This window comes from Anser anser (assembly GCF_964211835.1).
Source record: "Anser anser genome assembly, chromosome: 1".
Lineage (NCBI taxonomy): Eukaryota > Metazoa > Chordata > Aves > Anseriformes > Anatidae > Anser > Anser anser.
The window spans coordinates 184,684,057-184,702,409 of NC_139720.1; the positions used below are offsets into that span (position 1 = coordinate 184,684,057).

The 18,353-nt window shown below is 45.0% G+C and overlaps 1 protein-coding gene across 3 annotated transcripts; it reads right to left on the reverse strand.

The window, feature by feature from the left end:
- Positions 1–2,211: 2,211 nt before the first annotated feature.
- Positions 2,212–17,917, reverse strand: SLC25A15 (solute carrier family 25 member 15). Of its 3 annotated transcripts, XM_083804724.1 has the most exons (9): positions 17,759–17,917; positions 16,912–17,024; positions 15,396–15,480; positions 14,964–15,093; positions 11,180–11,438; positions 6,994–7,131; positions 6,510–6,679; positions 5,337–5,495; positions 2,212–4,419 (listed from the first exon to the last, which is right to left on the reverse strand). In XM_083804724.1, the coding sequence occupies exons 4-9, from the start codon at positions 15,016–15,018 to the stop codon at positions 4,295–4,297; spliced, it is 906 nt and encodes a 301-aa protein (XP_083660850.1). In that variant the 5' UTR covers positions 15,019–15,093; positions 15,396–15,480; positions 16,912–17,024; positions 17,759–17,917; the 3' UTR covers positions 2,212–4,294. The 3 variants fall into 3 exon arrangements, with proteins under 3 accessions (XP_083660850.1, XP_083660851.1, XP_083660852.1); XM_083804725.1 differs by lacking the exon at positions 15,396–15,480 and having other exon boundaries at positions 17,759–17,914; XM_083804726.1 differs by lacking the exons at positions 15,396–15,480; positions 16,912–17,024 and having other exon boundaries at positions 17,759–17,885.
- Positions 17,918–18,353: the final 436 nt, after the last annotated feature.

Here is an 18,353-nt window from a genome sequence, read left to right on the forward strand (position 1 = left end):
CTCTAAGCAGGAGCGTTCCCAGGTTGGTGGGTGGAGAACAGCAGTCTGGGGTGCTGCTGGAGTACCCAAGGCACCTTCCCCTAGCATCAGGGTTTCTGTACCGGTCCCTAGAATTAAGGGGATCTTGGAGGTGGAAGAAAAGTATTCTGGCACAGGCAGGTGAGTATTCTTGTGTGGAAGTCTTGATGTTGGACTCCTCATCAGAAATCCAGTGCTGCCAGGTTTTGAGCAACACCTGGCCTGGGAGTGACTGTGGGAGATGGGACTGCACAGCTCCTGCTCTGCCCTGGACTTCCCAAGGGCTGAGGTGTGACACAGCTGGGTCTCGTCAGCTCAGGAGCATGCCAGCTGCTTGGGCTCAGTTAGCCAGGCCTCAAGACCGGGATGAGATGGTTTTGGTCTGTGCTTTTGTAGCTTTGCAGTAATACTGCAGCTGCTCGCTGATCTCCCTCCTGAGCTATACATAAAAACTTTCAGGATGCTTATTCTGTTTCCAGCAGCTCTTCTGTGGATACTGTTCAAGCCTTCCTTGATGTGAAGCAGTCATTGAGGTTAGTTTCTTGGTTGTGTTAATTAACTTCTAATAGTTAAGAACCACGAGAGGCAGGGGACTAACAAAATTCCAAACTTCTATTGCTAATACCCCATTAGCAAAGCAGGCAGAGATTCTTTACCTTTCACGTGCTTAACTGAGGCTCATGGCTGATTATGAGCTCATGGTGCTTGTCTACCAGTTCTTTCTGTAACCCATAAACATCCAGTGGTTAGAAAATAGGCTGTGAGGCAGTGATGGAGGCCAGAGTGCTTAAGGGAGGGCTGTCCCAAACAGGGTGGTTGACCTAATTTAAGGAAAACAGAAAGCTTTTCCTCAGTTGGATGTCCTATGGTGGTGTATAATGCTCTACACCCAAAGCATCCATCTAGCTGTGTTAATTTAATCTTAGTGAACAGGCAGTCTAAAGAAGTAAGTACTGTCTGGCTTGAACTTTTGATAAATTAAAATAGGCTGGGTGTTAGGGAAAGGTTCTGCACCCAGAGGGTGGTCGGGCACTGGGACAGGCTCCCCAGGGCAGTGGTCACAGCACTGAGCCTGCTGGAGTTCAAGAAGTGTTTGGATAACACTCAGCATGGTTTTCTTTTTTTTTGGGGTGGTCCTTTGGGGGACCCATGAGTTGCAGTCTTGCTTCAGAGGCTGTAAGAACCCTATTAAAGAAGGCATTGCACATTAAGCTTAGGAACATGGTCTTGGAACTGCCTCTCGAGGCTCAGGGGTGGCAGCGAAGTTAAAGCAACCCCGGCAGTGCTGCTACTGGCTAGAGGAAAAGGAAGAGAAGTCCCTTTGTTATAGGAGCGAGACCGAAGCTGAGTCACTAGAGGGCGACCGAGAAGAATACTGGTAAGGCCTTTGTCTGGACCGAATGTACTTGGAGCTGGAATATGATGCCACTTTATTGCCGCTAGCGGTGTCTGCTGACCAAGTTCCTTTTAGCTTAGCTCTGGCAACTGGATAGCGCTGCCCTGGGCTGCCCTTTCTGAGCGGCTGCGGGGCAGTTAAGGTTCCCCTTCTTCCTGCTGTGAAGCAAGCTACTCAGGTGATGTGGCAAGAGTAAAGGCTGTAACAGCAAAAAGAGCAGGGTGTTTTACTTAACTGCATATTTCACATATTTCAGCTGGGGGAGAGGGGAGAAATAAGCAAAATAGCTGTACAAGAGTTGTTGCATTGCGTGTCAGAAGTCCAACACCCCCTTTTCAATCACTGCTAACAATACTGCTGCAGCAAATCCAGCAACTAACCTCTGGCTTCAGGGTAGTGGGTGCTCATCCTTCACCCCTGGACCTGAGGTCACCCATGTCTGTTCTCAGCGTTCTTCTGGCAGGAACCTTACTCTTACAGCATGCAGCACGTTAATCAACAGTCCAGGGCCTTGAGGTAAACCCTAATATTAGAACGGACTTCCATACTAACAAAGCAACAGACCAAGGGCTGAAGTAGGGCTCTTCTACAATAGAGTACTTGTATGTTTAAAGTATGGTAAGTCTACAGTTGCTTCACAGCACCTTGTTGTAGCTCTCGCTGCAAGTGGGAGGGACTTATAGAAGCAGTAAGGGTTCCTGAAACCCCTTTTCCTTCAGAGGGGTGGTGACACCGACTTCACCCTCTGCTCTGCAGTTAGATAAGTTTGGTGTTATTGCATGAACAACAGTCAGGTAGTCAGCTGAATCAAACTTTATTCCAGTGAATTTCTGTACCAACATTGCGAAGTTCTCAGGTGAACAATTGATACGTGTGTACAGCTTAGGTAACTGTAGCTATAAAAATTACTGCTTAGTTTGACTCTGAAAGGTAAACTCTCAAAACACGTGCCTGCTTCTGCCACCAGCTTCTTGCTGTAGGTGGGTCTAAAAAAATCCTGCTTCTCTTGAAGCCTGAACTTCGGTATTAAAAATTGCAACTGAGCTTTAAAAAATGAAAGCAAAGACCAAAGAGAAATCTAAGAAATAGATTTCAGTATTCCAATGCTATGACTTCTGTTCTTAACTTCTCATAACTATTGTAACCACACAGAAATGCAGTGTATCTCTTGGGTAGACAACTTTAGGAAGGGGAAGGCTGAGGACTTTTGAAGTCCTACTCTGCTACCTGAATTATTTAAATATTTGGCATAAACTCCTTTTTAAAGAACGGGTTATTCACAGTGCTACTGTCCTTAGTGTACCAGGCAGTCAAGGTAAGTCAGCACAACAGGCACTGAAGACTCTTCAGCTGTGCGCTGCTTTTAACTGCCTCTTTCACATGTGTGTGAGGAGTCTGTGCTGCACATGAAGACTCACAAAGCAAGAAGGGTTTAGGGAACTGCAGCAAACACCTTTTTCTTTCCTCAAAACAGGCTATAGCCATGAAGTGGAGTAGCCAGTTTAAGATTACTCTGGCTCCCCTCCAAGAGGCAGTAGCTACTGAGACATTTTCATCCATCTAAAGCTTTTCCCTCTGCCTGGGGATATGAAACAAGCTGTAACATACAAAACTGAGCTGTTTCAGCTGTGACTTGTCACAGCAACTGTAACTTGCCCATAAGTTGCTAATTTTGGTGTAGCTCTGATGTTGGTGGGTTAGAGAGCTCTGCTAACCCTGAGGGTAGCTTGTCTGTGCCCTCCCCAAGGGCAGCTATGCTACACCACACAGACAGCATCCCCTCTGTACAATTCCAGGTCTTATTTGAGTGTTGTTCCTTTGAGATGTGCTTTCTCTTTTTTTCTTCTCCCAGGCCTGGGACTAGGCTGCTGCTTACAAGGCAGAGCATGCTTATATGAAAATTATATTTCAAGAATGCAGGGAGCAGCTAGAAAAATAGGTGTTACAATATCATTTTTGGCTTATACTAACTGCCCTTGTGCTGCATGTTGAATCAAGTAACACGAAGAAGCAGGCATGCCCTCCAGGCCTGACAGTAATACGAACACTCCATTCACATGAGCAGTTTCCACTCAGCTGAAGAGACCCAGCACGTGGCACATGTGGCAGGACTCCAGCCCAAGTCAGCTCCACACCTCAGAGACTGTGGTGTCAGTTGTCTTCAAGAACTCAGCTGTAGCTTTCTGTTCTCCTTCAGCTTCCTGTCCTTTAAGCACAGACTCAGCCCCACAAAGGTGACCTGAGCAGGAGCCTGCAAGTTACAGCTTTATAATTGGAAGCAGCAGCTATTTCCAGCAGTTCCTCTTACATTTAAGTGTTTAATGTACTCCAGCACTTTTTGGAAGGTTTTAGAGAACAATTGTTACAAATGAACTCCTTAAAACCACTTACTTCATTTTTTTTAAATCTCAAATATGGGCATATCTCAGCTGTAGGTCAAGCACGTGAACACTTCCTACTTCTTTAGGCCCAGTCACAGGGCCAGAGTATGCAGTCAGACACCAACTGCACTGCTCCTGGACAGTCACAGGGCAAAAGGGAGCTAGAAAAGGATCCTGGACAAGTCACAGCCCTTTCTGCACATACCATTAAAACCAACATGTTAAGGTGTCTTTTTAGCACCCTTACAGGCAGGAAAAGACATTTCTGACATGCAACATACCCAGTGCAGAATCTGCAAGCTGGAGATGATCCTGCTGGTCCAATTCAAGAAGCATGTACACATCTTTATAAAAAAATCACTTGAATTTAGAAGATTACAAATCCTAAACTGGAAATGAGTTCTTAAAATTAGGTCACTGATCTGGCACTGCTCAGACCACACTGTGATCTAGAGGTTTTTGATCATTTAAAAGGTTGTTCTCCATTTGCTAGAAGGTGTCAGTAGGAATCTACTTGTTTCATCATAAGTTTCCGGCTGTACTCATAGGCCAGGAACAGCGCCCCATTGGCCAGGAATGCGCGGATCATAGTTGGCTTCAGTCCAGAATACAAGGCAAGCACACCTGGAAATTAAATCAGACCTGGTTAGTAATTTATTAAAATGCCCATCAGCACTGAACGCTCTTCTTTCATCTTTGAAGGCTATTGATGAGGCAGTGCTGCTGCTGAGGGGGGCAGATGCACACACACAGCTGAACCCTCTCCTGGAGCAGCTAACCGGAGTGCTACTGGATATAGATAGAGGACTGTCTAGAGTTGCAACCTGAGTTTAGTCTTTTAAGCTTCTAATGTAAGCACCTGAAGTTATCTCAGGCATGACAGGGTCTTCAGAAGGCTACCTTGCTCACCAGAGGATACAGCTCACAGCAGCTGTACTACAACTGGCAGAACGAATGGACAGAGCTCCAAAATAGTTGTGCACAAGTCAAACTCCTTCTCCGACAATTAGCTTCCCCCATAACAGGGCCAGGAGTGGTACCTGCTGCCATTTGTGTTCTTACACCATCTCCTGAAGTGCCTGGTACAGGCCTTTTCCAGAGGAGATGCTTAGGTAGAAGCTCCAAGTTGCCAGTCTAGGTAAGACTCATTTACTAATTTGACTCCTTGCTGTCAGCCACATACCAGCTTCTAGAGGTAAAGAGAAATTCTCTACCAAACTTTACTGGTTCCTTCAATGTTCACGTATAGGTTTGGTCACAGGTAATGGAATTCATTCGTTTGTCTGCTTTTACTGCTTACTAAGCTTTTGTTAGCCTTAAGTGATTTGTCTCCCAAACCAAAAGATATGGCACAATGCAGCATGTCTCAGTTTCTGGATTCCAAGGCTTCTAAACTACAAGCGTCATCACTATTTCTATTAGAAACTGTCAGTCTCTAACACACCATCAATGGGCAAGATTTCTTAAGCAGTTCTTGATACCAGCGGAAATGGGTTTGGAACTGGAGCCCATCAGATTCACTTGATATCCTGCATCCTCACCTTCAGTTCTCACAAGAGTTACAAATGTTCCCATAAAGCCCGTCTGCTTCCCAGCCATGGAGAGAACCTGAATTCTAGATTTAACACAATCCACGGGATACACAGCGATCCACAGACAGCTGCCTCCAAAACCTCCACTTAGCAGCAAGGGAATGGGACCTAAGGTTAAGAAACAAGATTTTAGGCACACCACAAACCATTCACCAACGTAAACATCATGTTATTTCTGCAGAAGTCAAAGAGAAGGCAGAGGGACTTGCTTATGACAAAAGAGCAATTTCTGCTTCCCCACAAACTTTAAGTTAATTTTAAGCCACTGCTAAGTTGCAGGTCTAGCCAAAAGCTCAAAGGTTATAAGGAGTGCCCTGTAGTTTATTGGCCATGCTAAGAAAGCACAACTCAGAGCTATATTTTGACTGCGTTAACTAAATTAACTCTACTCCTTTCACACTTATAACCACTTCCCAGTGCTAATTATGAAACAGTTTAGAGTAATGTTACAGTGATGCTGATCAATGCCACAGTGATCAGAGTGAGTTTTTTGTTACAGTGAAATTTGTGATCATTTTTCATGTTTTTCATTTTGTGTTTCAGTTCAGATTTTTAAAGATGTTCTGCAAAAACAAGAGTTTAGAATACATGCAGCTGACATACTAACTCCCAGCAAGACAAAGTAGCATTGTTCAGTCTTTCAGAAGGAGACAAATGATCTTTATTCTGGCATCTCCTCCTTTTTAAAGGTCTAATTTTCAGTCTCAGTGTTCTTATCATTGTAATGACATCTAACGGTCAGCATGCATTCATACACCATTCAAGGTGATACAACTAAAGACTCAAATATCGCTCCAAACAGCTGCTGAAATAGAATAGTTCAGAGATGTTACTGCAATGTCAGATATTTAACGAGTTTTGTAACGCTACTGCTAGCTCACTCTATTTGTTTTCTATTTACAATATATCCTGCTCCATTAGAAAGTGATGACCTCAGTAATTAATTACTGTGTATATACAAAGTGCAGATCTTTGTATTCTGTATGCCCAGTTCCCTTTGTTTTAAAGGTGTTTTACATCTGCTGTGCATCATCAGCATAGCTTCAAGGGAATATGTGCCCCCCCTCCCTCATGTACCCCATGACAGCCCGCTAGAACCCGCCTGGAAGAAGGGCACCGTACCTAATTCATCTTTTGATCTCCCAGAGGCAAAGAACGTCCGACTCAGTTCATACCCTCCAAAGAAGAAGAAATAGCCCGGGACTTCCCGCAGCAAAGTGCTTGACAGGCCACGGTAAAATCCGAGGGGACCATCCTTTTGGATAACACTCTTCACTACTGACCAAACTGTGCTGGTAGAGAGGTTGATCCAGTTAGTGATGCTTAATAGCGAAGGTTACAGAACAACAAGCTACTGGGCTACAAGTCAGAGTTAGGCCAGTGTGTAGAGAGCAGGACTCAAGCATAAATCTGAACAAGATCCTGCCTGAGCCTGTCTGTCATTGGCATCCACTTTTACTAGTGCCTGAGGGCTCTCCAGGCATGTGCCCCATCACAGCTCTTCTCTGACTAAGAAGAAATGTGGCACTGCTGAGCCAGCACAGAATTAAAAATAATAGAAACACATGCAAGGGATTCAGAGGTAAGGGACAGGGACTATACTTACTTGTGCCCCTGCACTATCTTTCCCGACAGCTGCATTTCATGCATGGCCTGCAGCCGGCACTTCACCAGCTCCGTGGGGCAGAGGACCAGGGTGGCGAAGGCGGAGGCGAAGGAGCCTGCAGCGGCGTTCTGCAGATCACTGCAAGAGAGAAACTGCAGAGGGTATTTGGGCACCGGCCTTCGGCGCAGCAGGGCCGCTGCACCAGCTATCAGCTTCTTGAACCTGTACCACAAGAATTATCAAACCGAAGGACAGTCCTAGGGGAAAGGCTCTCAAGAGGAAGGGCAGCTCCTTGAACCAGGGAGATGAAGGACATAGCTCATCCCATCTTCACGTTCAACTCATACACATCCTTTTGACACCCAAAAATATGTATTGCAACCTTTACCCTTTTTTTTTTTGCTGTGTTACTGATTGCAGCAGAATAAACACAAACAAACCTTCCCCTTTGTAGCTTTATAAAAGCTTCCATACACTTTTGTTTTAGTGGGTAGTTTTGGGGGACCAGTTACTACTGCAAAGAGCAATAATTGCCTGATGTAGTTCACACTCTTCTCAAGTGCACCTCAGGAGTAATAACAAAGGTTTTCAGTGGGAGGTGGTAGGAGTCTGAGACTAAGGCACACTGGACCACTGTAATTCACCACTATTAGACACATGCCATGAATGCAACCCACATGAACTGGAGATAGTGCAGACACAGATGACACCCCTGAACAAGACAGCAGCGTGATCTGCGTTAACCCTCAGCACTACAAACTGGGACTTTCTGTGGTGACCTTACACATATTGCAAACACTTACACACCTACAGCAGAGATTAAACCTACAACTTCTCACCTCACGGTAGCATCATGAAACTTAAGTGGTGACATGAAACAAGCCTTGTGTCATATTCAGATACTGCAGTGAAAGAACTGTCAAGCTGGAAGAAATCAATAACCGTCTGTAGAGCAGCAACTGAGTAAATACGAAATGGCAACACTGATTACACAATCCTCCTGCAGCACACACAGCTTGGTGTAACCGGGATCTGAGATGCACTAAAACTCAAGACAGAGTAAGACAGTTAAAAATACAGTATATGGCTGAGCCCTGCAGTCATTAAGTGATGAGCAAGGTAATAAGGTTACACACTTTCTTACCCCAATTCCTCAGTATGAGAAAGGTGCCTTCCAGCTATGTGCTGAAGGGTACACAGAATCTTTTCTCCTTCAAGGAGAGAAAAAACAGAACTCTCTGTTAAGTCTGATAGCATCTAACAGAGGTAAAGACCTAGAACTAGACTTCACCATAATACAAATCTCTTCTACTTTTGCCTGTCTTGATATTTAATTCTACATCCAACAGTTTAACTAGGCCTGCTGTTTAGGCTTTGGTCTTTAATGTATCAAACCTCATTGCACAAGTGATGAGCCTTGAATCCTGTTCAAGTTCCCTCTTAACTCAAGTGAGTAATTCAGTATTTTTCCGGGTGGGAAAGTTTTGACCACGCAACACGGGAGCAAGAATCGTCCACTCTTAGCACTGCTGCTTCATCTATAAGAGGCATTTATCCTGTTTTTCCAAAGAAAGTTATCTGCTTAAGATGGCCAGTCACGTACTGAAGAAGTCAAATTGAGGTGAACAAGGATAATAGTCCGCTCAGTTTAGACTTTGGCATGGGATGAGATCAGTTTGGTTGGGCTAAATGGGCATTAAAAGAAAAGGAATTTAGCACTTCCATGTCCTTTGGGTGGTCTCAGGTTAGACTTTGGCATGGAATGAAATCAGTTTGATTGGATTAAATGGACATCAAAAGAAGTGGAATTTAGCACTTTTCTTCCTATTTGTTTTCTTTTTGACTTGCGCACCAGTGGCATTTATTCCTTCAACTGGAAAAACTGTTGTTTTGCAACTGTCCTTGAAACTGTTTTGTAAGGCTTCACATGCTGACCCTAAACACAAGGAGACAGACCTATTTCCAAGCCAAATTTATTTGAACACATTACTGAAAATGTAACCAGAAGGAAAACCAGGCTAATGTAGCAATTGCTTAGATAATAATAATGAAAATGGTCAGGTTCACCTCAGTTTGCAGCTTCACACCTTTCTGCTTTGGGGTCATACAGCACAACAGTTTTTAAAACAGCAGAGGCAATGAAGGTAGTGATAGTTCTTGTCACACCTGGAGGATAGCCACCTCAGTTTTTTCCCCTTTTCTACAGCATACTACAAGTGTTTCTTGGCTCTTCCAAAATGAGAATGGGTGGTGATGTCTTGGACAGACCACACGTACTCAGGTCATGACTGCAAACCATGTCAACTCAATTCTCTTATAAATGTGCCTCATAAGGTGCCCCCAAAACAGTCCAGATGAAGACAGCAGCACCAAGGGAAACACCTTTCAAATAAACTTAAATCCTTTAGTGTTTTGTCCTAATACAGCCCTACGCAGAGTTGCAATCATACTATTTGTTCTCCAGTCAACAACACACTACACAGCCACCCTGGATGTGACAAACGCCAGCACCTGGCCAAGGTAACAAGGGGTGTATGTCAGAATGTCAGAGACACCTGCAATTGCCACAATTTCAAGTTACACTTTAATTCTGTACATACTCTGAAGATGTGGAACAGCACACTGAAATATGTTACTTGAAGGTTATCTGCACTACTTCCACCCTAATGCTGTCTCTCCATTAGAGCGTCTCAAGAGAAGATCCTAGGAGCTCTCCAAGTCTGTGGGCTACTTCCCAGAGGGCCCACAAGGGATGGTTAAGAAAAGCAGCTGTCTGTGTGCCCACCTCCTACATCTCAGTGGGTAGGAAGAGATAATGGGTCTGTAACCTAAGGAAGCAGAAAATCCCTAATTTAAGAAACCAATCAAAAATGTAGTAACAATTCTGTCTCAGCTGGGAGGTTTCAAGTGACAGAAAACAGTGAACGAGAATACAACTAGAAATTAATGTTTCTTCATCACCTCCTATTTTCTCCTGCTATCCATGTAGTATCAGATATCTGAACAAAATCACATCCTCCCCAGCCATTCCCATTTGAAGACTGACTCAACAAAAGGCAGAACAAAGCCATTAATAAAGAGCTGAATGAGGTTCAGCCTGCCCCAAAGGACACACCTTGAGACATGCACAGCGGTAAGGCACACTAACTGCTGGATCACTGCCAGGTGAGAGTGAAGCACCTGGAGAAAAGCCATCCTAGCTAGGAGGAGACTATGATCATCATGTCGGTGCACAAACCCATGGCTTGGTCACATCTTCAACACTCTGAGCTCAGGAGACCAGAGCTGTGCAAAACCCAGACGCATTAGTATTACAGGAGCTCCAGAGAAAGGCAGGTAGGACAAGTAGAGGAACAGCCCTGAGCTGTTCTCTCACTAGGAGGGCTGGGATCCTTCCACCTAGGAAAAGAAAAGACTTGGGTGGGGAGGAGAGGCACAGAACAGAGATCTACAGGATCCCAAGTGATACGGAGACAGTGGCTAAGGACCAGCTATTCCCTGTCTCTTCCAGTTACAGAACTAATAATTATCACCCGCAGAACTCCCTGCCAAACTGCAGGACCTTACAAGGCTTCAAGGGGAGAGTGGACAAGTGCTTCAAGAGATCCAAAGTCACTGATTTAAAAAAAAAAAAAAAATCACACCAAGATCAAGAAATCCTCTAAACTAAGAACACGAGCTGGCAGAGGACTCAGGATTTAATACTCCCCCTCTTGTCTCGGCCTTTAGGTAACCACTTATTGCCAGTGCTGTAGACAACACGCTGTGCTGAAGGGATCCTCCGGTCTAAAGACCATTATGTTTGAGCCTTTGAAACTCAAAGAAAACAAACAATACAAGAAGCAGCCTCCTTTCCTCTTAGTACACGTCCCTGTAAGAGGGACCATTCCCTACCCTACAAAGGCAGGACAGCCTAGGCAACTCAGTCCCTCTGGTAAAGTGCTGCAGGTCTTCAACATTTCAATTAAGTTGTGACCATTTAAACCAGCCAACTGCAGTGACAACTAGCTGGCCACATCCTAGCACAAAGATCTATATTCCAAAACACACCACACTGCATATTGGTGGAGAGGGGCCTGGGACACCGACTGCACCTGGGGAGTATTTACCAGTAGCAGTTACATGATTCCCCCCCCCCCGCCAACCCCCATTTGTTTTAAACACAAAAGAGATTTCGGTTACTAACCTGAGCTTTGTTTTCCTGTCTACTCCAACAATTTTTCTCACAATTTGTTGGCAGAACCCGTAGCACATGAACAGGACGGAGTTCTCTGCGATGTTGGCTACCAGTGCTGGTGAGGTCCCCTTGTAGAAGCCTCGAAACCCCACTTGTTTGTAGGTTTTCACAAAGCAGTCGACGATCCCTTTGTACATGTCAGGGAACGTCTGCATCTTCACCTTCGCTGTGTCGAAGGGCTGGCCAGTCACCACACATGCTGTTCCACCTGCGCAGGCAGTGGGAGTTAAGAGGACGACTGAAGGTTATCACAACTGAAGGGTCTATACACAAACATTAATATTAGGAAAGCCATGCAGAAAGCAAGGGTGAATCAATTCTCCGCAGGAAAAGACGATTGCACTAAATTCAGCACAATAGCATCTATTGTCACTGGTCACTTCGGTTGCCCAAAGGAAAAAAATTGTGCATAAAAGCAGTAAGAGCTAGATTTTCATTAAGCATTTCTTCATCTTAATAAAAGTAAGCATTTAAATTAATCAGTTCACTTATGAGTACTCAATCAGAGGTATTCCTTGGCAATCAAGTCATTTGCGATGAGTTGTTTTCAATGAGCATGTTTTCACTTGCTCATTAATGCAGTGGTGACACCCTTCACTTCTATGATCCAGCTATAACAAAACTGAATGATTTGTAATCAGGTGAGAGACACGTCCAGGACAAGAGGAAAACCTCAGAGAGTGCTAAAACTGATAACACATTATCAATTGATAACCACAGATACAAATCCTTCACTTCAATCGTCTGAATGACTCTTATTTACATTTATTCCCACATACTGGAACAGCATAGGAGAAGTTTAAAAGGGCAAGAGGGCAAAGTTTCATAACCCATTATCTTTTCCAAACTGAATTGTAAGGTCAATACCCTAAAAACCTGTGAGATACTTCTATTGGTGTTGTCAATAACCTCTTTGCCCACAGTGTAATACTCTTCCGTGAAATCTAACTCAATTCAGTGGTCTGCAGAAAAAGTTAGATACACTATTTCAGTAAGAAATATCAGTGTACACTGACAGCAATCTGTTGGGAACTAATACCTAAGAAGAAGCATACGACAGGTGAGTGTTATACGGTTTTGTTTTTAAAAAGAGAAAAACCATCCTAAAACAGAAACTGATCCTTCAACAACACACTGTAGGCATGCAAATGCCTTGAAGAGGACAAGATAACAAGATGCTGTTTTTTCATTTACATAACTGAAATAACCATCTGTAAATCCAGATAATGTAAAAAAAAATGAAATACGAAGAAATGTATGTATCCAATTAAGATTAGTTAACTTTCTTCTAAGATGAAGAGTTAAGCAAATGCTTGTTTAACCACAGTGATTCTTATTTGATTTTACTCATAGCAGACACATTTGTTGTTAGTCTGCAAAGAGATACTTCAGGTCTTCAAAAAGAATTCAGGAACCTAGCTCCCATAAAACTTGATTCTCAGCTAGATGGATCATTAAAAGTTTAAAAGCGAGTCATACAAGAAGGCATGAAGAGCTACTTGCTCTGGGAGGAATAATGAGGAGAGATGAAGCTGGCTCAGGGCAGTAATGGTCACGTAAGCCTCAGATGAAAAACAGAGCAGAGCTCTGTAAAGACACAGCAAATGCTACTTCCAGGGAAGTCAGGTAGATAGGAACCTTCAGAACAAGTGTTAGGTTCCTGTGTAAAGGCAGACCTAAAATATCTCATGTAGTAAAATAACGGCTGTTGGAAGAAGTGCAAGACAAGCAGTAATGGCCTTGGGCATCCAAAGCTGAAGAAAATTGGGAGTTGATTGAAGAGCTGTTCTAAAAAGAGAAAGTGCTCTTCTTACAGCATCTCTAGAGGGGGCACAAGAAGCTTAGTAAAGTACAGCAACCAACTTTGTAAGCCTCCAGGTAAAAGACCAAAAGTCCTGGTTAGTATCTCAAACATTAAGGGGAAAAATTCTTCCAGCCAGAAGTAGAAAGCCTATAGAACTAAACAAGCCAAAAAAACAAACTAAACAAGCCCAACACAGCCCTGTTTGGAAGTCTGGACAAGTGTACTCCTAACAGTAACACTAGTGCAGGAAAGAGTCCTGTTTAAAGAAGTGATCAGAGGTTGCTAAGATCCTAGGCAAAGGACTATGACCCACAGGCAGGTAAATGACTTATTTATTCTTGGTCAGAATTTACTTGCCCCAATATGGCGTTACTTATCGGCTCATCGAGACTGTATCTGGAGAGGAAGGTAAAACCAGGTTATGCATGTGCTGAGGAACAAGCTGTTTGCGTAGTTGTATACACTTCCTAAAGGGCACGGAGACACAAGAATAACACAGCACCAGGCACTACCAATAAACATAACCAATACTGAACAAGTATGTTGAGAGAACATGGAAAAAAAATACTACAGGAACAGTAAAACCACTGATTACAACAGAAGTAGCAAAGAAAACCAAAGAACAAGAACAATGGTTTGGGAACAACGAAGTCACGCTGAAAAAGGTCTGAATTCCTCCACCCTATTTGAAGTAAGGGGAACTATAACAGAAGAGAAAATGGCACAGTAAGTTTTAAGATTCTCTAATCTCTACTGCCAAAAAAAAAAACAAACAGGCAAATCTGCGTGCAGTTTACCTGAATGAGTATCACAAAGCAATGGATTTCTAAGCTAGTTTTCAGCTCTTGCAGTAGCCAAGAAAGGACACTAAGGCTTCAACTCAGAAAGTCAGACTTCTCCGCTGCCCTGGATGCTAAGAACAGCATTCCTAACCTGATGTACTGAGAAGGAAAGCAATCACATCTTCCATTTAAGAACCAAGGAACATCAGCAAGACGGTCAAGAACCGCTCAAGCGTTAAGCTGTTACTTTGCAAAACAGAGCAGATATTAGCTACTTTTTTTTAAAAAAGACCTTCCCTCACCCCCCCAAAAAATGTGAACGAACAGATTAACAGAAATAGATTTTCTTAAGGGAACGAAGGAGTAACAGCAGAAGCACTTCTTTCCTCGCAGGAATGCAGGGTGTTGTCTAGTCAATGGCATCGCGCCATGGCTAACAAAGCAAGTATTCGTTGGGCAAGATATCTTGGAAGACCAAATGCTGTATGAAGGTGCCATATTGGACTTGTATTGCCTGCCACCCTTCGCTTTCTCACTGCACTAAGGTTAACTCCACTCTGACAAATGACCTCCGATAACGAGCCTTGAATGCACTTAACACCATGAACACTGTCATAAAAAGACTGACTGTAACAGCTATTTTAAGGGCAAGGAAAGAAAATAACCCAATTTGTTTAAACCTGTTACAACAGTACATTAGATAAACTCCTCCTGCAACCTTTTCAGTACAAACATTGGCAAATTAACTGTTCTATCCCAACGTTTAATCTCTTCTGGACATCACGTAAGCTTTTATGATAAACTATAACTAGTACCTCCATAACTAAGACAAAAGCTTTGCTAGTGCTTCCACATAGCTTTTTCAACCCTCCTCCTCTCCCTTGAGGTAAAGCTTAGAATCTCAGGAAGACCCCTTTGCCCCGGTAATTAACAACTCATTCATCCCTTGGCCATGGACATTACCAGTATGCAATATCAGTGAGACATTGCAACTACTTCCACTGGCTGAGGTCACCTGCTTCACCCCCATATCCTTAAGATACAGGAGGTGATATTTTCCCCAGTTTTCTAAGCCATGGGAATTTGCTTTTAAACAATTCAAGGTATTAAAATTGTCCCTCGGAAGTTTAGTACAACTAAGCATTACCTGCAGCTCCTGCTGTGAGGTCAATAGCAGCCTGAAGAGCAGAGTTGATCCTCATGCTTCACACTTGTTTATTGGTTACTACGGAATGAAGAGTCTCTCGTTTCCTGGAAGATGTCAATGTATTTTCCTCCTGAGGGAAAAAGAGGACAAAGCATACACAATTTACAACAAAAACTGACAGGCAAAAACATCACATGTATGCTTTCACTTCTATTCAACTTGTTTCAAAGCAGCTAGTAACAGAAAATACTTACCCCCAGAACTAAACTGAGATGTAACATACCTGTGTTTCGCCTAGTTCTGACACATTAGTAAAACCCTCTGAAGTATTACTGCATAGCTTCAGTTTATCTGAGCTTTCCAGTCTCTGATTTCATGTGAGAGATCCAGGAAGACTAAAGAGTACCTCCAGGGAACACTGTTGAATATTACCTTTGTATTGATTACAGAAACAGCGTCTCCAACAGGTGTGCAAGGCTAGCTGGCAGGAATATTTCCCCCCGTCTCAGCTCCCCACCTATAAAGCAAAATAAAGAACTGTTCTCCTCATGGTGAGCACAAGCCCAGAAAATTATATTCGTCATCATGCAGGATACAGGCACATTAAGTATTTCTATGTGGCTCTGAGAAGATACGAATAGAAAAAAAAAGTATGAACACTTAGAATTGTGTCTGGCTGTCATGTTCCTAGTGCAAGTCCCTACACAGCAGCATATTATAAAGTAAAATAAGAAATATACCTTATCTTTTAGGAAGGCAGCTGGAAAGCAGAAATACAAAGGCAATGGTTTCAAATAAAACATTCAAAAAAATTCTGTTTTCAAGTTTGCAGCGAGGTAATTTCATGGGGTGAGCTGTTAAGACAAGCTTGCTCATTTGGAGTAATTTGGAGTAAGAAAACTGAGCCAAAGAGCTCCCACTGTCTCAGAACCATGTTGCTGAGCTAGACACTTGGCTGGCAGTGCTGTCAAAAAAGCCGCATGGGTCTTAAAAAACCTCACACACGAATCAGTGCCTCATTGGCTCTTAAGCTCATTTTCAAGCAGAGTAAATCAGGGAACAGTATTTTCCATTCTTATACGCACTGCAATCATTCTTTTGAAGCCTGCTGCCTCCCCAAACATATTTTTGAGTAATACAAACTGGAAACATAACTTCCAGTAGGTCACATTGGAAGAATAATAAAAAGAGATTCTATGAACCACATTCTTTTTACAACTTTCATGTTACAAGCACAGGCACTTGCTTACAAGCAGGCACAGGCCTGCATACAAGCAAAGCTTTAAGAAAGCCCATCTCTGAACAAGTTTATTATTTGTGAGCATCAAGAAAACAGTAGGCCAAATACTGTCAGTCAGTTTCACGCTTGACCTGTTTAGGTATGTTGCATGAATCAATGAAATAGGTTAAAAAAACAACAGTAGTCTTTTAATAAGTTACACTAATGCTTGTTATTTCTGAATTGCCATTACAGGTTTGAACCATTTCACTGCTAACAACAGGCTAAGCTTGATGTTATTACAGAATCAGAAGAGGCACCTGGACCACGTTACACCTCACTATCCTATACACCTCATTAGCATTCATGTAGCACTCTGCAGTTTTGCTTCTCATTTAGAAGGAACAGGAGAAAGAACGATCTTCAAGACGGCCTCTGAATGAATGGACTTCACAGAGAGCAACAATTGCCTGCCTTCAGTAACATGCATACTGCTTGCATCATACCGAGTGCTTATCAGCTTGTGCCAGCCCCCAACGTGAGCACATGCCAAATCACCCACAGATACCCACCAAAAGCTTCTCAGCAAGAGGAAAAACAAAGATGCATATAAAAGTATAGAAGTTTCAAGAGTCAAGTAGTTTTACTCTCCTGATCCTTAAGAGCACACTGGCACTTTCAGAAGACGTGCAACTTAGTCAAAACTACTGTCATTAGACATGTACATACCTCCTCTCCAGGGAGGTCCTCTTTGTAACAACACTATCGGATTCAAAATTGCATGTAGGTATTGTGAGGTAACAACTGCTCTGTTACTTCTAAAGCAAATCCAAACCTCAAACCTGGAAACACAGAAGTATCAGTAAGCTTAACAGGTCCTGCAGAGTCTTCCACCCACAGCCCCGGATGCATTCGGCACAGATGACTTCTCCACACGCTAAGCAAATAAAACCATGAGGCAGCACCGCTCCTTTCAGTGAAGGCAGGCCGTAATTCTACTCCCTCAAGGTCACCGCAGGCCAGCACCACGTGCAGCAGAGTTACACCAGGTCTGGGCCGTGACAGGCTGTGGTGCGCGCTCCTCGCCACCACAGAAACGCACTTTTTCGTAGCTAGACTGGCTCCTCCACAGAGAGCCGCACTTTTTAGTAGCCAGACCGCCAGCTCCGAAGCGGGCAAAGCAGCCCTGCAGCTTTAGGCACGTAGGAATCAGGCGGCGATTAGGGGTAGCCCCGTTTCCCCAGGGCTCCCGCTCGCTCTGACGAGGAAAGGCCGGGCGCGCCTGCAGCGGGGCGCACCGCCACGTCCCGCCGGGGGATGCGAGCCCCGCGCCCGCCGCCGCTCCGCCGCCCCCCCCCTTCCGAAGGAGCCGCAGCGCCCGAACCGGGCCGAGCCCGGGGCCCTCGCAGGCCGTGTAGACCCGGTGCCGACCCGGTACCCAAGCGGTTCCCACCCGGGGACCCCTCCGCGGTCCTCTCCGTGCCTTCTTCTCCCTCCCAGGCCTCCACCACCGTGCTCCCCCCCCCCGCTCCGCTCCGCTCCGGGGCGAACCCAGCTCCCAGCGGCCGCCACTCACCGCAGCACGCCCCAGCGGCCCCCGCCGCCCCTGGCCCTATAAAGGCGGCCGGGGGAAGGCGGCGCGGGCCCCCGCGGCCCCGGGGAAGCGGTGGGCGGGCTGCGGGGCCGGGCAGGGCCGGGCCGGGCCGGGCCGGGCAGGGCTCGGGAGGCGGCGGCGGCCTGGGGTGCCCCTGGCGGAGGGGAGGCGGCGTGCGGCCTTCCCCGCCGCCTCCCTGCGGTTCTGCCTCATGCACCGCTTGGGGATGGGGTTTTGGGGTCCCTTGGGAAGAGCAGGTCGCAGGAGGCGGTGTGTGCGCATCCCGCTGTGCCCAAAGGGGAGGCTGTAGCGGCCGGAGCATCGTCCCCATGCTGCTCCTTCCTGCTGCTCGCCTCCAAAATAAACTCGGCTTCCACTGTAGTTCTTCAGGTGTTGTGTGCCTCCACAGGGCGCTCAAGCCCGTGACAGGAGCGGCCTTGTGGTCCGTGTCCTCGGCCACCTGCATGGCGTGGAGCGTGCCTGGGTGCTCGTGTGCGCTGGAAGCATGGTCAGGATTCTGCTGTTTGGCTCAAATAGCACCGAATTCTTTTGTAAACTCCTTCCCCCCCCCCCAAAA